This window comes from Hermetia illucens, chromosome 1 (assembly GCF_905115235.1).
Source record: "Hermetia illucens chromosome 1, iHerIll2.2.curated.20191125, whole genome shotgun sequence".
In the NCBI taxonomy this organism is placed as follows: domain Eukaryota; kingdom Metazoa; phylum Arthropoda; class Insecta; order Diptera; family Stratiomyidae; genus Hermetia; species Hermetia illucens.
Window position 1 is genome coordinate 41,557,480 of NC_051849.1, and position 23,555 is coordinate 41,581,034.

Here is a 23,555-nt window from a genome sequence, read left to right on the forward strand (position 1 = left end):
CGTAAATAACTCCGCCTGAAAAGCAAATGTATGTATGTTGAGGTAGTGACATGTCGTGTTTCGGGTTTGCTCTATTTGTTCAAACCTCTCTCTCCCAACTTTTATGTTAGATTTATTTATGTGCCACAGTATGTGGTTCCTCAGATTGTAAACCTACCCTGGATTTATCTTAAGATTCTTCTGTTCACACCACTCTTTTACCAGAGTCAGAGCTTGTTGTAGCAGCGTGACACTCCTTCCGTTAAATAAGACTAGCAGCACGTCCACTACAAGGTCCCACAGTAGAAGTGAGTGGTTTCCCGCTATGGACCTCGGTCACATATAGCATTGAAAGTTTCACCACACATATGTACTCCGCCAGCCTAAATTACAGCAAGGATTGACCGGTGACATCATTGGCCCAAAAGAGGTATTATCGAAGTTGTCAAATATATCCATAGCAACTAAAGCAGTCGTCTCTTTGCAGAAGTGCATAAGTGATACTTACTGGCTTATAAGCTTTAGCCTAGATTTATCTCGCCGTTACTTTCCTAAGCAACCACCAAGCCATGATTAGCAGATTTTAAAAATTGGGTCTGGGAGTACTTACCGGTGTAGAAGGCGACCCTACTTTTCGGGGTCGATGACGCAATTTTTAAATTTTAGAGGTAAAAGAAGCTGAGGGTGCAGATGGGTACCAAAAAGGTTCTCTTCAAAGTAATAATGGGATTTGGAGTGTGTCTGACTTTTGGTTGGGAAGGTGACAGCACGATGGGCAAGAACAAGGTCGAGGAATTTACCAAGAATCATATCGGACTTAGTTGAAAGTGTACTTGGAATGGTCTTCGCACTAGCGAAGAATCTACCATTCTCTCAGTTGGAGCCTTTCTATTTGGGACGGACCAGAAAATGAAGTCGAAAATAAGGAAAGTTCTATTAACATGTTTGTAACAGTTTGACTTCCTGGGATGTTGGCGATGAGATATAGGGAATGGCAAGGTTCAATGCCTTCAAAATATGGGCTACTTAGAAAAGACTGAAATTCATTTTCAACCCTAGATAAGTGATCTCATTCCCACTGAGAACGGACGGTATCACACATTTTGAGGGAAAGGTTGGACCCACGGCATCTTGGTACTGGCAACTATTTTTGGTGGATGTACCTATAAAAGATTATCCATGTATTCTAGAGTTTTGATAGGATTGCGGTTAGGACTGGATTTAGAACGGTCAACGGTGAACAGGAAAACAGGATAGCTGAAAGTACAGCGATGAAAAGTGATGTTGTGTGTTAGCTTGGGATTTCTACCCATCCAGGGAGCTAAGGATTAACTTTCAAAGATGCGGACGAAATTTAGAAACAAAACAACAGGAAAGCTTATTTTGGTCTTGGGGCAGGCTATGATTGGGGTCTTACGGTTAATACCAAGCAGAATGTTCATTTTAAGAAGTCGAAGCGCGTGCTCGTCGATAACACACTTAATGATCCATTCTGAAATATTGGCAGAGAAAGATAAAATGGACAAAAATATGTAGTTATCGGCATTAAGAAAGTTTCCATTTTTTCGGAAATGGAAGTTATGCATGCACTCTTCCAGTCACAGTGAAAATGGGCATTAAGGAGGCAGCGGTTGATTATTGATGGGAAGAGGAAGGTAAAAATGCTTGGAGCACTTTTTTCAGGACTATGAATGAGATTTTGTCGGAACCTACTAGCTCCCTGTCTTTAACTAGCACGATCGACACCTTGACACTGTTTCACGTGACAAAATGGATGGATATAGAGTTCTCGTGATGATCTGGGTGATTCATCAATTGGAGTCGAGAAATTGATTCGCTGAACTCGATTTCGAAAACTTTATCACGAACATGCAGGATACAGTGGTGGACTTGGAGGAAGCGGTTTGCTAAAACGTTCAGTTTTCGGCCGATATTTTGAATTGAGGTTAGATGTTTACTGGATTATTTTGCCCAGATGAGGGAAAGTTTCTGATTTCTCTGAACGTATCACGGTATGGAGGTGCGGAGGTAGTGGGTATGGAAAATTAAAATTCTTTGGCAGATAGACCGAAAAGTTCCAAATTTCTTCAATGAGGTGGGTATAGATTTCTAAATTGTCTCCAGCGGATGATCTTTCTGTATTGATTATCATTGAGGATGTTATTAAGGAGTGAAATGAGGTTATGGTAGTTGAGAAGATGGGTCGGAACCAGTTCGTATACAACAAATTACTTTAGTATGCTGGCTGACTGCCCATTCGATGCTGTTCGATTTAAGGATTTCGTTAATGAATTTCCAGTTCGCCTTCTTAAAATGAACTGAGTGTCACGTAAAACCAAGAAGACTACGTACAGGAGGGGCAAATCGAATTTGTAGGTGGCAGGGAATGTAATCACTTATTTTCGGGTTAGCTCCGAGGTAGCTAACTGGCTACCGCCTAGATGGATTTTTTGTGTATGCGATTAAGGAACGGCGTATATGTGCGATGCTCTGCAAATTCAAGCAATACGCCAGGAGAAGAGTCTCCTGTATATAGTCTTTTTGGGTGGGACTAACGGCTTTTTCAGGAAATTTGGCGTCAAGAGTTATAATGTTCTTGTTATGGATACCGGGGACTGCTTCCAGGAATGGATGGGTGGGTGTTAACACTATTGTTATTACTGATATGGATTGGTCCACATAGGATTGATAAGTGAAAGTGGAAAGGCTACGCTAATAAAGGACAAATTGATGCTGGAATGTGCATTTGTTAGAAAATTGTAGAAGTTTTTTTTTCCATTCTGATTCGACCGTCCATCGAACCAAGAGTGGTGCATGACGTTATGCTCTTCACCTATTATTAGCTACTAGGTTTTACCATGTGCTCTTGGTTGGGTGGCGCAGAAAGAGCTGATCGGTTGGAAATCATCTCGAATAATTTTACGGCCACCAATAAAGCTTCAAGTGGACTATGGGCGATCAGTGCTGAAAATTTTAATTTTGGGAAAGTTGGGTTTGTATTTATAATGCAACTTGAGAATGAACATCGCTGTCTAAGGGTGATAATGAGCTACCGTTTTTCCTTCAAACTTCAAATTTTGTAGCGAATCAACCATGCAAATGATGCCTTCAAATCTTTACATTCAGCCCAAAAATCCAATGTCCCAACTCGCTAAAAAATTAAACTTTTCATTTTTGGCTTCGGCTTCCCAAATAGAAAGATCAACGATTAGAGTGCAAAAAATTCTACCCCAATGCTTACAGCATCTGCAAAATGGAAACTATTCCAAATATATTTCCAAAAAAATTCATTATGATTTCACAAAACCCCACATCACCCGAGTTTCCCAGCCATTAAGTTTGTCGTCAAATGTAAGTCCCATCCCAAACCATATATTTCTAAGGAAATGAAGAAGAAAGGGTAACATCGAAGAGAACCTCCTAGGTGTTCATCTGCTTTCTCTAGCTCTTTTACCCCTGAATTCAAAAGCATCTTTTTGATTTCCAAGTTAGACTAGAGTTCCCATCATTAGCATCAATCACTGATTCTAAATCCCATACTTTTCCCTCATGAACGTCATCCTACATACGTTCTTGATCCTACTCTTTCCCTACTGCATAAAATGTTTTAAAGAAATATCAAAGATGTTAGAGGTCTCGAGGCTTTCTGTTAGTAAGTAATAAATTTAACTGTTAAGATAGCCCCTAAGTAAGTTGTACAACAAACTTCAAAAAATCCTACCTGATGGCTGTGGTCACGCTGCTAACAGGACCACCAACCAGAAGTAGTTGAAGAATTAACCCATAGGGTTTGAAGAAACCATCATATTCCGTTTAATATTAGTATTATTCACTCTAAGTAAAATTGCCCATTAACATGTAACTATTTTTTCACGTTATATTCCTTACAGGGATGGACCTGGCCTAAGATGGGGAGTGTGCTGTTTACAACTGTGTTCGTAACGTTCCAGTTTTTTGCGAGCCTGGCCAATCCCGATGCAAAACGTTTATACGACGACCTGTTAAGTAACTATAATCGATTAATACGGCCTGTTGGTAACAATTCGGATCGTTTGACCGTCAAAATGGGATTACGACTATCACAACTGATAGACGTGGTTAGTACCTTCGTCTTCATTACACTCAACAAAGTTTTCACTAGCAAAACTCGACCATTTACTCACTCTCCTTAATCCCAAATTTCAATTATCTTTTCGTTCATAGAATCTAAAAAATCAGATAATGACCACAAATGTCTGGGTGGAACAGGTATGTGCAGAGAATTTCCATTATGAACTAACTTCAAAGGTATTTTTCGCAGGAATGGAATGATTACAAACTCAAATGGAACCCGGATGACTATGGTGGCGTGGAAACCCTCCATGTTCCCTCAGAACATATTTGGCTACCAGATATAGTACTCTACAACAAGTAGGTTCCAATGCTTACAGTTTGGATACACACTATCCGAATTGTTATTATGGTTATTCCTGGCATCCTCGCTGATTATACAAAGCCCACAAACTGCTCAAAGGAACAACCACAGCCATGAAACTTGCAAAATGCCATGACTCTAACATTATCCAATTTCAGTGCTGATGGGAACTACGAAGTGACAATAATGACTAAAGCAATTCTACACCACACCGGGAAGGTGGTCTGGAAGCCGCCTGCTATTTACAAATCGTTCTGTGAGATCGACGTCGAGTACTTTCCCTTTGACGAGCAAACGTGTTTCATGAAATTCGGTTCGTGGACATATGACGGGTATATGGTGAGTAGAATTCATTTCCTCTATCCTGTCACGTCTTGGGAGTTCGCATCCTTCGCCATTTATCAAGATCTGCCGCACGAGCCGGGAGGGAAATAGTTCACACCGACTGGCATCGTTTGAAATGCAGAAATTACCAACAATGAGCCATTGTTTGGATATCAAAGCTGCTCCTGCTTCAATATCATTAATTTTTCCATGTTGAGGGTGCCAACGATAGTTGGTATACGTATGGATGGATGGATGTAGCATACGTTTGGCAGCGCTTCCCTGAATTATCCACGTTCGCTCTTCGCTTAAAAACATAATTAGATAGTTTCGTTGGACGGATCCAGCGCGTTAGCTTGGAATAACGCTCTCAGATTCAGATAATTATCACTTCATTTCACGCCAAGACCATTTCAAGCGAGAAAGCAAACGTGAATCTCCTTAAGATTCTATAATGAATCATTAACCCACATCCTATCCTTGGAAGCGAGCTTGGCGCGGAGGAAGTGGTGCCAGCCAAATGCAAGGAGAGTGCTCATTGTTGCTTTGGGGGTTTTCGAGTTTGCACTAGTAGATCCCGCAAGGAATCCCAGGACGAACACCATTGCCATCTGCATGCACTATTAATAGACATAGCACACGTATCCTTCTCATATCATATTATTCCTTGCAGGTGGACTTGCGGCACCTACAACAAACTGCCGATTCCGACAACATCGATGTCGGTATCGATTTACAGGATTATTATATTTCAGTTGAATGGGATATAATGAAAGTACCAGCCGTTAGAAATGAGAAGTTCTATAGTTGTTGTGAAGAACCGTATCTTGATATAGTGTTTAATTTAACCCTTAGACGTAAAACGCTTTTCTATACAGTTAACCTCATTATACCGTGCGTGGGTATATCGTTTTTATCTGTGTTAGTATTTTATTTACCAAGTGATTCCGGCGAGAAGATATCACTATGTATTAGTATACTTCTATCATTGACCGTGTTTTTTCTATTGCTTGCGGAAATCATTCCGCCAACATCGCTCACTGTTCCATTATTGGGAAAGTATTTGTTATTCACGATGATGCTGGTTACGTTGTCGGTAGTTGTTACGATAGCAGTACTTAATGTTAATTTTAGGTAAGTATCTTTCAATTACCATTACCTGTTTATATTTTCAAACTTCACTCCCTCATTTTCCCAATTCCCATTGAACACTTAGTAAGTCCGTAGTAATGTGGTCACATTCACGCATAACAACATAACACGAAAAAGCTAACAGCGTGAAAATATAATCGGTCCATTAAAGAAACCAGCCCGTAATAGGGAATTCACAAGCTATACTGCTAATAAAGGAAGCCTTCCTAATATTGATATTTCCCTGCATTACTTTTAATAGTGTCCACAGCTTCGCATCAGGTGCATAGTTTCGTTCGCTTTGTCACGTGGTGACCTGACGAGATTTTTATTTTCGCCTTTGTTACCGCTTAGAACGCCTTAACTTCTTCATTGCCATCTTTTCAATTTCCTATATCCCCTACCGATATTCACTTGTTTTCAAAAATCAATTTATAAATGATCATTTGCATTTTTTTTCACAACTTTTTCACAAAAACCTCTCCCCTATTAAAACTTCCTGAAACCCTACATTCATACTTTTAAATATTTCAAAAATGATCATTACCCTCTTTAGTTGTTTTTTTTTCACCATAAACCTAATCATGACGCATATCATTAAATGCTTTTCTAGCGTTTGTTTCTGGCCAAGGTATAACACAATATATGCAAATGGAAATGGTTGGATATTATAGGGATTTTCTTCATAGGAAGTAGCCGATTCGATGAAGGAAGGCTCCATTCGAAATATAGAAAAATTTAAAGTAGTTTTTGTTGTTGTCCCAACTAATGATGAACTTTGGGATGTCTGAGCCGAAAAATTAACGCGACATTGGACAGCCGAGCGCAGGTGGACCAGAAAGCCAACTGACGAAAAGACTTGCTTCTTGTCCGAGGTTGAAAGATCTGAAACTAAAGTAGAGGAAGTGAAGTTGACATAGTCCGAAAGTATCCTAATGGCATTTCCCAAGAGTTCTAGGGAGTGAGAATTACATTGTGATTAGAAGGATCTTGATTTTCTTGACTAAAGTGCTAAAAACGGAAAAAAATAGAGCGGTCGGAAAAAAAATGAACAGAACGGGAAATTTTTTTTTTCTTTCGCTGAGAAAACCTGGTGAATAATCGAATTGTGTTCCAATTGTGGAAAAAACATGGAATATAATGTGTTTGAAATTTTGGCAAAAAGCAGCCGCAAGGAGATTAAGTTACAGGCGTCCTCTGTTTTTATGGGCTGACGATGCCAAGACAGGGTCAGAAACCCAAAAACCGCGTCTCTTCAACATCTGAGGCAAAAGAAGCATCGATTATGGCACTCGGGTGTCGTGTTTTATGACTAAACTTGCGCGGTCGAGCCACTATTTTTTTTTACTTTCCAGTTTTAGCTGGCATGCTTTCTTCCGCTAGGTCCACGCGATATCCCGGTGTTAATTTTGTCTTCCAGGGTCCAGTTGAGACCCACGCATTGGTCCCTTCCGCATTTTCGAACTTGGCGAATACAGATGCATACAAGCGTGTATCGAAGAAACACATATTTGTAGGCGGACCTTCACGGTCGATTTGGCCAACTTTTCAAATTTTTTCGATATCTTTTCCATTTAGATCGACTCCGACCAACTCAGATAGTTTTAGACTATCACCCAACTCATTAGTACACCACATACTTAACAAGGCTAGAATACCTCAAACTGCTGCCCCATCAAGATCACTTTTTTCACGAACCCTATTAATTGTTCAATCTTTTCTGTCTTTTATCTAATCCATTTCAAGACGTTTCAATATAGCCGACATGTACATATGCTCACATCATTCCAAGCCGCGTTTCCTAATGCCGCCCAGGTAATTCCAGTAGTCGGAATCCTCAGGCGCAGACTAAGTCATTGATGAGCCTGGAGTAAGTTTGTTTTCCATTGGGCAAGAAATTGTTATTTTGGTAACATATACCATTTTCGGACATCATTTAACTCCTTCTTCAGTTTAAAATTTTCTTGAGAGCCAATTAAATGATTCCCGAAATACAGTTTTTCATTTTCAAAATGAAAATGCTAGCTTAGATCGAAAAATCTTCTAATTATTCCGGACACGTTTAGTATAGCTCTTGAGTCGACTGTTAATTGTCCTAGGACCTGGGGGCTTAATGCGTGTACCTACAATGTTGGCATAATCCACGGCTCTTTTCAGACATGGATTGATTTAGCGACCACACTAGAGCCATGACGAGACAAGGGCACCGATACTAGCTTTTTCTGATTATGGGTCCAGCATTCATACCAGTAGTAATTACGAGGCATATGTAATAGCTTTCGTGCATAAGCGCGATACAGGTACAACCACAACCATTATGAAAGGTGAAACTCATACATCCGCTAATGACCAAACTAAAAGCATATTCTCCAGGAATTTTCCTAGATCATATGCTTTCAGAGGATCACCCCGATTCCCATAGTGCCAGATAACCTCCGGTGATGCTTCGTGACAAAGCCCCTTCAGTTCTGGGTCTGATTGCCATACGGTTGGACGGCATATGATTTGTAGGAAAATAATCTCTACCATTGAACATGTTCTCCTATCCTCTATTAGCCGATATACAGCACTGGTAATCGCATCCTTATGTAGGGGGCCAAAGATTCTTCGAAGGGTTCTCCTCTTAAATGCAGTTTAGAGTTCGCAATTTTACGTATTAAGAACTGAAGTACCCCGAATGAGGAAAAAATGGAGACGAGATGCTGCCATTGAAACAGGCGCAGTAAGACATCAACCAGAAGAGAATACATGCTGGTAATCCACCCGATTGTAGTTGGGTGAAAAACAAGGAATGGCCAATAGAAGTGAAAGCTTTGAGAAAGTCAGTATAGATTACTTGAACCTCTTCTTGTATCCAAAACCTTTGCAACAAATTCAGCAAAAATTCTGACAAATGGATCACAGTCAAGCGACCACGTTGAAACTATGACCGAAACGAAAACTAGTCTTTTATGTACCTCTCAAAAATTGTGAAAAAGGGAAAAAGAGGGATATAAGACAGTACGAACTTCGTTCTAGTAATCCAGGCAGCGTATTTACGCTTTTGCCCAAAGTACAGATTTTTAAAGTTTCATTTAAAACTAAACGTTATTAAAATAGGTTTATTGTCTGCCTGTCTGCCTTTATAGGGGGTGGAGAAGCTACACTAACTCCTGCTAGGTGGTTATCTATCTATCACTAAAATTACCCCATCCTTCGTAAAACCCCCGTACAGGAACACCGCAGGGTGGGATCAGAGTTTATCTGATTCTCGGGCTCATGCGTGTGTTACTCTTTTTTCCCTCATTCCAACTGATCTCTGCCTTGCCGAGTTTCTTATCATTATTAACGGCGCAACCACCGGTATCCGGTCTAGGCCTGGCTAAATAAGAAACTTCAGACATCCCAGTTTTACCCCCAGGCCCACCAATTCGACATCTCTAAAGCTGTCTAAAGTTCTACCTACTCCATCGCCACATATCAGGATGGCTGTGCCACTTCTTCTTTTTGAATCATAGATATTTCCCTTGTATAACTGGATCATCTTCACCCATACGAATTAAGTGTGCTACTACCTGTGAATGGGTCACCATTGATTCGCCTACAGAATAGACAGGACTCTTCCTACAGTTCTTGGCAATATGGTCTCTTTTTTCACAATTATAGCATCATTCGAATCTATTGTACCACTGGAACAGTACCTCACTACTATCAGCTCTTTTCTAACTTTCCTTCTTCTGTCGAAAGAATTAATAGTCCAGGCATCAACTGTGTAAGGATGCCTCTCCTTAACACGAAGTCAATATTGAACATCTATATATTAGACCTCTTATAAATGTTTTTTAAATGCGAAGCGGTTGCGGATTTTAATACAAATAACAGAAAATGGAATACCACATTTTATTTGCAATTGAAAGATATAATAGCATCATTGATCAGTCTGATTTCAACCGAGGTAAGAAGTTTAATGAAAATCAGATGTCAGATTCTATCCGCTCTCCTGGGCAAACGAGGAAAGATGGGAGGGTCCTTTGGACATTTCAGTTCCCCCCGTATAATATACAGAAGCTTGAAGCTTGAACATGGTACATTCGAATCATATCAAATTTGAAATTCTCAAAAGTTTGAGGGAACTACGAAAAATTAAAGAAAAGTTAATACAAATAACCGGCTAGAGCGACGCGAAAACTGAAAACCGAGCAGCCGTCAATCTCGTTTATTTTAGGCCAGGATGATTAGTCAACAAAATCAAAAACAGACTATCAGCTTAGGTAAATTTCAGCAAAAAGGTGCAATTAGCAGCCCTTTCTGGAACCGGTGAGCTGCACTCTTGAACTCCAAGCTCTTGAGAGTATCTTTGCAGTCGATAAGCATTTGAATTCATATTTTCTTCCTACTTTCTTAATTTTCTTAGTGACTTTATCAATTCCCTGTATCTATTTGATTAGGATTCTTCTTACGCTTACTTGAATCTCTAAAACATGACGGGTTACTATTATCATCCACTGCCGCTTCATATTCTCAGTAGAATGCCAACCAAAGTTCTGAAATCGATAAACAGAACGTGGAAAATACGTACGAAGAGTCACCTTTTCCTCTAGTCAGCCACGGCAAGCTTGTGAACAAACCAAGGCGACTATACACAGGAGATTCAACTCTCGGTACATTCTTAGAAATTTTATGGAGACGGAAAAGTCTTGCACATGTTCGACCGCGGCCGGAGTTGCGCGACTCAAATTCCGCGCATAAGGGCTGGTGTTGGTGCACTGCATTGGTGTGAGCCTACGTGGTTGCGAGCAAATGGGTACGAGCTGCTGCGAGCACGTGGCAGCATCTATTATAACAACAAACATTACACAGCTGTTTATGACTTCCTAGCGGGAACAAAAGGCAGAGCTTCCTCAATGGAGTTAACAAGCGAACGATGCTTCAAGATTCCTCTACAGGAAGCTTGGTGGAAGCAAACACGTGCAACATTCTCCATTTTTGCTCTCCTAGGAAGTGAGGATTAAATAAATAAATGCATCCAATGCATTTAAGCTTAAGTACTGAAGAAGGGAGTAAGTAGCTCTCGTAATACGTATATAGAAACTATTAAAATATATTGTAGTAGGAGAAGCTACCTAGTTTTATTTTTATTATTCAGGTGGTTATGAAGATCTTTTGTTGATGCTTCATCTCCAGGACATCTGTTAGCTGCAGTTATTATGACATGCATTTTCCTCCTTATAGGTGTTGCGGAGGGCTGTGTTGTGAATGGCTTCAGTATGCCTTCTCACCTAATTGTTATATGTATATATGATCTTACATTCATCAAGGTTGAGAGGTGGCGTTCGATCAGCACGTGGCCAATTTCGTTGTCTGTCCCGTCTGGAGAGGCCCATGTATGTTTGTGGGCCGCTTTCCGTGCAATACAGGTACTTCCAACAACCACTTCGTGCGATTCTGCTAACTGAATAATCCGCAGTCCGTTATCATTGGTATCCCTATGTAAGCTATGGGAGCCACGTATCGCCTGAATACAGCCTACTTGACTGTTAAAATCTCCAAGTATGATTTTGATATCATACTTGGGACAGGCTTCGAAGGTTCGCTCAGCTGCCTCGTGGAAGGTATTCTTCTCCGACTCTGTAGTCTCCTCTGTAGGAGCGTGAACGTTAATGAGGTTTATAGTTCTAAATTTGCAATAGCCTTTCACTTATATTTCCAAAGCCGATAACATCAGGTTTCATTAATTCGCTGACTAAGAAACCTACTCTGAGCACATGATTTTCTGAATGGCCACTAAAATATATGATTAGTGGCTCTTCTCCAGGAAACCGGTCCCTGTCCAGCGCATCTCTTGCAACCCTGTTACATCGGCCTTATATTGGGACAGGGTATCGGCTAGCTACTCAGCAGCATTCGGTCTGTACAAAAAGCGCACGTACCATGAGAAAATGCGCAAATCGTTAATCCATGGTCGTTGACGGGTTCGTCGTTTTGAAATCCATCCATGGATTCGTAACTTTGATTTTCCGTGTATGGTTGTGAGCCCTATCCAACCCCCAAACTGGAGGACCAATTGGTTAATTTTGCCCCATTTTTAGGCGCGGGAGACTCGCCTTCATGCTTCTCCATTTGCAACTTTTCATGAAGAAAGGACACCCAGCGATAACCACGTGGAGGTGGAGATAAGGTTTGGTAGTGGAGCTATTGGTGTTGGTTCAGCGGGCGTTTCCCAGGTTTTATGTACCAATCCACCGGGACCTACACTACCCTTTGGCCGCCTTTTATGATTCAAGAAGTTCAAAATTAAAATAAATTAAAAAATTGTTGGTGAAAAGGAGCTGTTGTTTGGGTTATGTTAAGAATTCGAAGTTCGCTTTTATTCATATCAAACCCAAACCAAATCAACAGAGATATAGCAAATCATTTTATATTCTATTTCCCGGTCCTTCTTTCAAAAAACTGCTTTCACCTTGACTACTTTCTTTCTATTAAGCCCCATCAGAGTCCGATTCTTACCTTTGCATGCAACACCCGTGGTTTCTTAAATAGATAAAATGCTGACCTAATGCTTCACGGTGGATAAATACACACATTTGAATACAATACTGATCCTTTTGGAATACAAAAAATAAATTTCCTACAATATTGATCCCTGTGGTAACAAGTTCTCCCTCATCTTGTCCCGTCCCACTGCTATCAAATATTGACACATTTTTTCACCGTAAAAATACCAAAAATTTTACAGATCTCCAGTAACACATAAAATGGCACCATGGGTACAGCGAGTGTTCATTCAAATACTTCCTAAAATATTGTGTATAGAAAGGCCTAAAAAAGATGATGCGCAGGCCGACGAGCAACCACCAGAAGTGCTTACAGATATTTTCCATGTGCCACCAGACGTGGATAAGTTCGTTAATTATGACAGTAAACGTTTCAGTGGTGACTTTGGAATGCCAGGTAATTTTGCCATTCAACCAACATTTTTATATTCAGTGTATAAATTTACTTATTTGATATATCATAAAAGCATCCTTTTTAGTGCTCCCCTCGTCCCAATTCGATGTAGCCGGCTCAGGCGGTATTGGGGCTTGTTATGGTGAGCCATTATTATCAGTGCTTCCGCTACCTGGGGGAGATGACGATCTATTCAGTCCGTCAGGGAACGACAACATCAGTCCAACATGTTGCCCACCGGATCTGAGTCCAACATTCGAAAAAAGTTATATGCGAGAAATGGAGAAGACAATAGAAGGTTCCAGATTCATAGCACAGCATGTGAGGAATAAGGATAAATTTGAAAGCGTAAGTACAGCAATTTATAAAATATTTGATAAATTTTAGGAAGTTAGGAAGTTAGTTTTGCCTTCTAGAGACAGCTTTCGTTTTTTATTGCAAAGTATCCATCTTTTCAAACTTAGTATCTGAATCGAATAAGAAATCAGCGCTCAGCGTCCCATTTTTTCCAAATCCCTTTGCCAAACATAATGCATACATAAAACTTCAAAGTTCAGCAAGGATATGAATATTTTGACATCGTTTCGTAATTTTCGCAACGCATTAAAAATATAATTTTAATGTGGATACATATATGGTCCACCCGTTAATAAGGGTTACTCTGTCATTGTTTACGGTTTGCTGAAATGCATTTCAACTTCCTCTCGGACTTCATGAGTTCTACGCCATGTGCTTCTGGCTTGGCCATCTTGGGATAGTATATTAACAGAGAACAGTTTCAACTGGATCTTAATGTTAAGATAGCTAGCCATATTTTAGACAAAGCAGCGAAGGCGATTATAGCACTGTTAATGCATCAAGTTCGGTTGAACCGTCGTCGGCACAAACCACCCACTCTAAATTTTAAATTGTTCAACGCCCTCAATGCTCTACCCATTAATGCAGATAGGAAGAGCGCGATGACCTTGGTTTCGTTGATGTTATCTTCAGTCCAACTCTAATGGCTTCTCTTTCCAAATCCAATAACATTTGGGTAAGATCCATTACTCAGTGAGAGAACAAACAGATGTCATCAGCGAAGTCGCTGACGAAAGATATCATGTTCCAGTAGAGCCCTCCACGTCCTCCAGATAAGGCATCATTAAAAACGTCACCGATAACAACAACGAATAATATTAGTGGCATGCTGCAACCCTGGCAAGCTGCACTGTCAACCTCCAATTTCTCCGAGATTTTTTTCTCGATGCACGTTACATTTTGGGCTATCACATGTCCTGAGTAGAACACTCGAAAAACACTCCTTGTTGACGCTGTCAAAACCCTTCTCGAAATCAATGAAGAACAAGTAAAGCGTAGATCAGAACTTCGGTCTAAAATGGTCCTTATGGTGTTGATGTGGTGAATGCATGAGATCAAGAGCGGAAAGGAACCTGCTCTCTGTTGATAAAATGTTCAAGTTGATCCTTGATGCGTTCCATCTTCCCGATGGCGCGGGAGCGCAAACAACCCTCCTATTGCCACACAAGAAGAGTACCCTGAAAACTTATCGACGGCAGGGGATCCCAAATAACCCCCCTATTGTTACACTAAAGACGGATGTCCTGAAAATTTAACGATCATACACTCTCTCAGAAATGTTTCGGATTCCCAGAATTTTCATATTAATGTAAATAGCAACTCTACTGAAATTGCAGTAGCACCGATGAATAGCTCTGCGGAGAAATAGTCAAGCGCGCGGCTTTACTCTATGCACTGATGACCAACATACATGTTTTTCCTATTTGAGGGATAGTTCAGACCCCTATGTTAAGGTGACGAGCTATTTCATCCACAGAGGTGGAACTTCATCTAGATGAGTGGCCGACCGTTAAGTTCCCTCTCTGGACCACCGGAAGATTATCGATTTCCTTCATTATACGGTTCGACCCTCTCAACAACTTCTGCCTGCCTTTTGGTTAAGTTTGCTTGGCATGCCACGCTACGACGGATAAGTAACATTGCCGTCCTCTAGCTCTCCAGATGGAGATCTCAAGTTATCATCCTTCCTGCACTTCTCGTGCCTATGATGCAAATAAAGAACAAGTAGTCCAATATCATTGAGAGCAAGGACCAAAGATGCAAAATGTTATCGAATTAGAGCTTCGCACATTATAAATTATATTCTAGAGGTACCATACTATACCAGTAGCGGTTAGTTCTTTAATGGAGTCGAGAGAACTTGGACATTAAACCTAGAAGAAACTGAGGTAAGTGCCGATTGGACCAATATACAGACTCTGAATCACCCCCCTTATCTGGTCAGTGCAGCATCCAGGTCATACACAAAACGTTGGACGCCAACGGCGGTAGTGGAAATCCGGCTGAAAAAAATAATACACAGTCGGGGTGCCACAGGGATCAGTACTTGGTTCCCTGTTGTGGAATATCATGTATAATAGGGTGCTTGCTCTTTCCGTCCCAGAAGGGACTACGATTGTCGGCTTTGCTGATGACCTAGCTATGATTATTGCTGCAAATCACCCAGAAGATGTGGAAGTCCACGCGACGAAAACAGTGAGAGCGGTAAAGTCCTGGCTAGAGAGGGCTAGGCTGACCTTCGCGGACACAAAAACGGAACCGGTCTTAATAACGAACCACAGGAAAAATAACACTTTGAAAGTGGAGGTCGGTGAATATACGCTCGTATCAAAGCCGGCTATCAAGGCTGAGGGTAATAATTGACACCAAATTGAGCTTTACGGGACACATAGAATATGCATGCCAAAAGGCAGCCAATGCCACCACGGCACTTGCAAAAATGTTCCCGACTATTGGCGGGCCGAAACATTGCCGGAGTTTGGGGCTAGCCGGAGTGGTGCGCCCCATCCTGCTCTACTCGTCACCTATGTGGCCAGAGGTGCTTGCAAACTCTCAGAAACGAAAGTAGGTGAACTCGGTTTACCGACTGATGGCTTTGATGGTTTGCAGTGCTTTTAGAACCACATCAGATAAGGCAGTATTGATAGTGGCAGGCATGATCAATATCGACATTCTGGCTAAAGAAATAAGTGTGCTGCACCATGCAAGACATATGGAGGGGCACACGGAGCGTAAAAATGCGGCAAGGTCAGAGTCGCACGATCTCTGGCAACGCAGATGAAACGAGCCTGCGAAAGGTCGGTGGTCGCACAGACTCATTCCCAATATTAGGGTGTGGCTTCAGCGGAAGCATGAGGGAACCAACTACCACATTGCCCAGTTCCTCACGGGACAGGGTGGTTGCTACAGGCAGTATCTGCCCCGCTCTGGGTTGGATGATTCCCCAAATTGTCCCAGATGCGATGGCGTACCGGAGGATCCAGAGCATGTGATGCTTCACTGCCCAAGATTTGCGATGGAAAGGAGGAGCTTAAACCAGGTGCTGGGCAGGAGCGCGACCCCGAAGCGCTTGGTTGCGGAGATGCTGGAGTCCGAGGAGAAGTGGCATACGGTTTGCTCCGCAATCATGCAAATGCAGAAGGTGTTGCTGAAGGAGCAAAGAAGGGAGAAAGCCGCAAGTAGGAGAAAAGCCCTAAGGACAAACCTACGCCACGAAGTAATACCTAAATGGTGGTCTCGCTGGGGCTGGAGAGACCGGGGGTGGTTTTTAGTGGGTGCGAATCCCATACGCGCCCGCTGTAGCTCCGACGTTTGGGGGGCGGACGTGCCCTTCTAAGATTTTCCACCTCCGTGTACGAACAAAATATACATATATATATATAGTTCAAAAAGCCCACGGACCCTCTTCCCGCGCAACCGGACCGAGAGGCGACCAACCTAAGGATGAGCTGAAGGCAACATCCAAAGGCCCGCATCACAGCGATGATGCGTTTTAACGCAAAGTGTGTGCGACCAATGAAAATGTATTACTACATCCCGATTGTCGCAAACACTTCAGCCAATGACACGGAGGTTCTACACTACAGAGACATGGATCGTATATCGAAGACAGTGCGGATCAAGACTGAAACCCATTAGGTCAGATTGTTACCGGACAGGACTCTTCGGACTATAGCACAGATTGCAAGGATAACCGCTTTTTGCATCTCCATGTATAGTCCAGCCCTAAGATCGAGCATTTTCAGCGCTTCATGTAGGTTCTGCGGGACTAATCCCGTCGCTGAAATTACTACTGGGACTACTTCGATCTTTTGTAGTCTCCAAGTCTGCTTCATATCGTCTGCCAAGGGGCCGTAGTTCCGGATTTTTTCGTGCTGTTTTTCAACAGTGTTCCGGTCCAACAGTACGGCTACAACGATTAAAAAGCACGCTCGTTCTTCCTTCAGAAGCAGAACTAGATCGGGTCTGTTATGATTAACACTATGGTCGGTGGCAATAGTGTGATCCCACAGTAGTTTGACCCGATCATTTTCCAAGATTCTCTGCGGAGTATACTTATAGTAAGGATGGTAGGTTGCCACTAAGTTATACTTCAATGTAAGGTTTAAATGGAGAATCTTGCAGACGGAGTTATGACGATAGGTGTACTCGGTACCGCTCAACATCCTGCACGCAGATGTTATGTGCTGGATGGTCTCCTCTTCACAGTTGCATAACCTACAACTGGAGTTGGTGATTGAGGAGTCGTGAAGAATGTACCGTTTATAATTTTTTGTTGGGAGCGAAGCATCCTGAATTGAAGTTAGAAATGCTTCGGTCTCATAGAACAGTACACCATTAGTCAACCATTTGTTGGAGGCTTCGATGTCAATGCCTGACAACAACAAATTTTTGATATGACCTCCGTGAATGGGTTTCGCTTTCCACATGTTGGACTGAAGTAACATTCGACATGGGATCCCATTCTCTGCTTCTCAAGTTCAAAGGAGATAATTTATTATCTGCCATGACGGTAGCCTGATGTATTTGGATACAGGACAGTTTCTCATAGAAAAACTCACGAAGAGAATGCACTTGATTGTAGTGCAGCGTTTTTAAATCAAGTACCCCCCTTCCTCCCTGTTGACGTGGGATAGTGATCCTCAATTTTTCGGCAGCTCTATTGTACATGTTGTTGTTTACAAGAACTACCCTTACCCGTCTATTGACAGATTCTAAATCAGTATTACTCCACTGTATCACACCGAAAGTGTATAGAAGGACGGGAATGGCGAAGGAGTTGATTGCCATGATTTTATTTTTCCCGTACAGCTCAGTTTTAAGGACAAGATCCAGACGCCGTTCAAATTCCCCCAGCAACTTAGATTTGATTATTGCCACAGCAGGTGTTGTTGCTTGCAATATGCCGAGGTATTTGTAGACGTCGTCCGAATCCATGCCCTCAATTCGGATGTTATTTTGGCTGTATCCTTCGTTGTCGGTGTGTTTTCCCCGAACAATTGTTTTTATGCGACATTTCTCCAAACCCAACTGCATGCCGATATCCCTACTGAACTGGATGGTGATGTCCAGCAAGGAGCGAAGTTGGTTCTCGTCTTTGGCATACAATTTGATGTCGTCAATGTACATCAAATGGCTTAATGTACATTTCGACAATATGCCATGCTTGACTTGGAACCCGTATTTGCTTTCATGCAAAAGATGGGATAGCGGATTCAAAGCCAAACAAAACCACAGTGGGCTTAGAGAGTCGCCTTGGAAAATGCCACGCCTGATTGGTATCTCTCCTGATGTTTGTGAGGATACCGATAGCTTCGTGCTCCAATTCTTCATTACTGTTCTCAGTAGAAGAACGACATTCGGGTTGACTTTATACAAGCATAACACTTGTAGTAACCATGAATGTGATATGGAGTCAAAGGCTGATTTATAATCGATGTAGGCTGTCGAGATGTTTCGTTTTTGGTGGACAGCCTGCTTTACAGCTACCGTATTGATTATAAGCTGTTCTTTGCAGCCTCGGGAGCCTTTTGCGCATCCCTTTTGCTCCTCAGCTATCAATTTATGAACATCAAGATGTTTTGAGATGTTCGCGCACAGAACTGAAGTGAAGACCTTGTAGATGGTAGGAAGACAAGTAATTGGTCGACATTTTGAAGGGCAAGAGACACTCTGTTCCTTGGGGATGAGGAAAGTTATCCCCTTGGTGAAAAATGGTGGAACTAAATCAGGATCGGCAATCATCTGATTAAATTGATTTGCCAATATCCTGTGAGTGCTCTTGAACCGCTTCAGCCAGAAGTTGTGAATTTTATCAACTCCCGGCGCCTTCCAGTTACCTGCCTTGTCAAGGGCTGCTTCAACGTCGACTTCAATTACGTCAGGCATGGTCATTTCGAGGAGGACCTGGCATGAACGCATAAGGTGTGGGAGCCACGCTGCTTCTAAATTGCAATGGCTGGATTCGCTCCAAACACTTCTCCAGAAGTCTTCTGCCTGATCCAGATCGAGGTTACTTTCCCTATCTGAGCTAGTGAGATTTTTGTAGAATCCCCGTTGGTTCTGGAAGAACAAGGTGTTGTCTGTCCTTCGCTGAAAGCTTTTCTGATACCTACGGATGCGATTGGAGCATACCGCAAGTTTCTGCTTCAGCACCTCGAGGATTTCTTCGATTGGCATATCATTGGACAGATGGTAGTTTCCAATGATGTTCGCAACGCATCTGTGCACTCTTGGTGATGGATTTCCAAGGAGTGCTTGCATCACACGACCAATCTCCTTTCTCAACTTTTCGACTCTTTTGTTGAGTCGAAACACTCAGAACGGTAAAGTCCTTCTGCGCATATCTCTGTTATTCGCGCTAAAATATTGATTATGGAGAAGAATAACCGTGGCAGCTGCAACGTAGATCAGGCTGTGAACCTCTGTAGCAGTAATCTCCGCTAGCCAAACGATCAACCAAAACTCTGTCAACGGCAGCAATGATGTTAGTAATTGCCGAAGTAAACTTCAGTTTTGGGATCTTTGGCCTAGCGTCTGGGAGAATCTCAGCATACTCTGTGAATGCGACCTGGAATGCGGTCAAAGCCTCATTATAAATTGGGTCGACATCCCCAGTTACTAAGCTTCTCCTGACTACTGGATTCATGGAATGCCTTACAGGTGGAGTACTTATGTTACTCCCTTGACTAGTCCGGTAATTTGATGACTCCAGCCCGAGCTCAAGTGAAACCTCTTGGAAGATTTGTTGCCTAGCTGGTAAGGCAACTCGGTTATTATTCACGGTCACCCGGTACTGGTTGACGACGTTCTGTTCCGGAACATGACTTAGCTCCGGAAATCGTGTTATGAGCGCGTCATGTAGTCGATGTCTGTACCCTGATGGATTCCGTTCCAAATCCGTGACACGGTAATAGGCGCGGACGATAAATTCGTTGAGTTGGTTCGTCCAAACCATACGACGCCTAGGTCTCCCGTCCCTGGTGGTTGACGGCATAACCGCCAAAACATCCAAGGGCGAAGAGCCGCTCTGATGTTATTGAACGACCCTTAACCGTGTTGGGTACTGTCTTCGTGTCCCTGGGGTCCCATTAAAAGAATTGGAATTGTTTTCCCCAATTTTGTTCCCACGAGTATTGGGGAGGCAGTCAACCCTGCAACAGAGCCCCAATGTTGCAATGCCCCATGGTTACCTCCAAAGGTATTTGGAGGGGAGCCGCTGAAATACAGTGTAACGTCACTGCAATTCATCCGATAGGCGCGTCGATCCCTTCACCCAGGATTACGGATTTGTTAAGGAAGTTTACTCCCCCTGAACGGGAAGAATCGGAAAGGGAGGACAAACACAAAGGGAAACGTTCTGCTTGTCCGCGGCTACTTATTTACAAGATTAACTTGCGATATTCGTGCTGACCCGATGGGTCATGTCATTATCCGCAACCCATGACACGCGCCTGGTCGCATGCAGCTCTGCGTTTGTAACTCAGGTGAGGATAAACCTGGTACGCCAGGTATATATATATACATATCAGGCCTGAGTGGTAAAAGCTACGACTCCCTTTGTTAGTTTCCCAACCAAACTAACCTAAGCTCTTTCGAATACCGGATTCAGTAGTAGTGGCACGCAAGCAACCATCAGATGATGACCACTATCGAGACCGATGCCAGCACCTCTTTCGTGATCGATGTGATTAGCTGTTGGTAGTTGGTCAGCTGAAACCCAACTAAAATGATAGCATGCCTTGTACTCGAACAGTATGCTGTTAAAAATGAAACAGCGAGACACACACAACATGCAAGGGGTTGTCACAGTCTACCTTGGCATTCAGAGGACCCATCACGATCACAACGTCATGTCATGTCATATGTCATGTGAGCTGCCTATAATTGAAATTAAAAAGCATCCTTCTTTACTATATTGGAATACTAATAATCCTTTACCTGGGTCGGAACAAGCTCCCAGGTCAAGACAGGGCGCCCTGTGATAGTCATTTACAGTAGTTCAAAACTTAATTCGCGTCTGCCACCATTAGGGACCACTACCAAAATGAAAAAGTACCCTGTTACAGGTAAGTGTGGCAAATGGGAGAGGAATACTCCCCAAAGTCCCGCCATCTCATTTGGTTTAGCCTCAGAATGCGAACTTATATAGAAGGAATACTGGTTCAAATATCGAAAGCCAAGTCGTATCCATGAGGTCACTCCTTATTCGCGGTGTTGTTAATGTTAGCAAGATAGTTTCGAAATTACCTCCAAATATTTATACATTTTCGTCATTTCGTTTAGAATTTCACATACTAAAAAGTATCTTATATTTTCAGGTGGAGGAAGATTGGAAATATGTAGCCATGGTGTTAGATCGACTATTTCTTTGGATTTTCACAATAGCCTGTATCCTAGGTACTGCCTTAATTATTCTCGAGGCGCCTAGCTTATACGATACGGCTCAGCCAATAGACATTTTGTACTCCAAAATTGCCAAGAAGAAGTATGAACTGCTCAAAATGGGTAGTGAGGATGTATAGCGACCAGTTGGCTTCGCAGCCGGATACTGGAACGTGTTCCAGGTCTGGTTGCGGGCCTTGCTCGACAGCTCAAACAATCATGCCGTATAATAGCAACAGTGATAGCGACGAATACATCACACGCATAAACGTGCAATTTGCCACACAGAATTACGCTCTAATTGTTTTTATTGAATGATAATAATGATAAACGACACAACAACAAAAAAACCACAGCATTGAACTATGAATATTTTAGCGAAAACACAGAATTCCACGTGGATTTACATATTTTAAAACAACAAGAAAAAAACACTTTTTATAAAATTGAAATATTTATAATCAATTCGTATTGTTATTGAAACTATAAATTATATGAATGAACGCTTAACATAACGAACAAATTGTTTAAGTGATTAACCTTAGAGTGAGGAAAAATGTTGTTAGATAAGTAAAAATAGATTTAAAAAGTATTATAATTACGAGAAAATTTTTTAGTATTTTTATAAACGTATTGTACTCGAATTCCGCATTTGGTGCAATATAGAAATATAGTAGAAACATAGATATTCGTTTATCGTTTCCGTTACACTTCTCGAAGCATACAATCGCCGGATGCAGATTTTAATCTACATAATAATATTATCCTTTATTTGTAATACTTTTATTATAAACAATTGAATCCGAACATAATGGAAGAAAGGAAAAATTTTATAATCACTTTTTATAAATTCAAGCTATTATAGAAAACTTCAGTAACGAATAAGAAGTAAAAAATACTAAATAAAAATAACTTTACTACCAGTAGTTAGTTTTGTCAACAACAAGTATATTCTGATAGACATTAAATCATAGACGAGAGTTTAACACAGTACAATGAAGTAAGAAGACATTATTCGGAAACTATCAAATTTATTTTTATGGATTAGAGAATAATACGTACTCGAACTCGTGAAACATCTGAAAAAAAAAAAACACTAAAAATAAAATATCGAAATTTAAAAATTAAACCAGGCCTCGAACGAGTCAATCACGCTCAACTACTTCTAGGCGAGCCTTTTCATTTCTCTAATACTCCTCACAAACACATACAAAACCATTTTCCCTTCTTTCCAACTTTTTCGGTTTTATGAAAGTAGTTCATGAAAATTTTCGAATAGAAAAAAATACAGGAATAAAAAATAACAAAAAACAAAGGTGAAATGCGAAAAGGAAAACGTTATGGCAACGCAAAACAATCCAGAAGAAAGTATTATAACTAAGAAGGCTGCGGCGGTAGTTGCCGTAGAAAGTCTCTTTTTTACCATGTTAATGATAAAAGAAAAAAAAAGTTAGCACCAATACACGGAAAAAATACATATGTATATTATTACGAATGGAAAACACTACGGAGCACTAGTAGAGGCTCCTTGAGAAAAATTTAGAAAAAATCATTGAAGCAATCGTCATGCACTAGTTACTATGCAACTACTAATGATTTGGTGAACTGTTAGTTTTGGATTTGAGCTTTAAAAGAAATTATTAAATATTTCACCAAAATGTTCTTTCGGTTAATCATCGAAAATTATTTGTTGAAATTGATACGTTGCAAACATTTGGAGGCGATCGTTCCATTTTGTATGGTTAAAAATGAACTTAGTTTAAATACTACCATACATGAAAGTATCCATGAAATTTAGGTTAATCCTGAAATCGCAGCCATTAAAAGAAACAAATATAAAATATTTCAATAATTCACTTGAATTGAATAAGTTAACTTCCTTTTCAACATTTTAAGATAATTTTCTCATTAAGAATTTTCATCCAAACGATGCCCTTTATGTACCAGGGTAGAAATCCGAATAAGATGACTTTCTTTACAATCATTTAAAAGTCTACCTTACCCTAATCCAGGGAACATAGCACATATATTAGTACTA

General features: G+C 41.3%; 1 protein-coding gene across 2 annotated transcripts in view; it reads left to right on the forward strand.

The window, feature by feature from the left end:
- Positions 1-21,657, forward strand: part of LOC119659676 (acetylcholine receptor subunit alpha-like 1) — a 40,057-nt gene extending 18,400 nt beyond the window's left edge. The window contains exons 2-9 of one of the 2 annotated variants that reach the window (XM_038067903.1): positions 3,870-4,076; positions 4,183-4,227; positions 4,280-4,389; positions 4,552-4,732; positions 5,391-5,851; positions 12,564-12,778; positions 12,849-13,123; positions 21,454-21,657. In XM_038067903.1, coding sequence (XP_037923831.1) covers positions 3,870-4,076; positions 4,183-4,227; positions 4,280-4,389; positions 4,552-4,732; positions 5,391-5,851; positions 12,564-12,778; positions 12,849-13,123; positions 21,454-21,657 — 1,698 coding nt within the window. The remainder of the gene's footprint in view (positions 1-3,869; positions 4,077-4,182; positions 4,228-4,279; positions 4,390-4,551; positions 4,733-5,390; positions 5,852-12,563; positions 12,779-12,848; positions 13,124-21,453) is intronic. The other variant, XM_038067912.1, reaches the window with a different exon arrangement.
- The last annotated feature ends 1,898 nt before the right edge of the window (positions 21,658-23,555 follow it).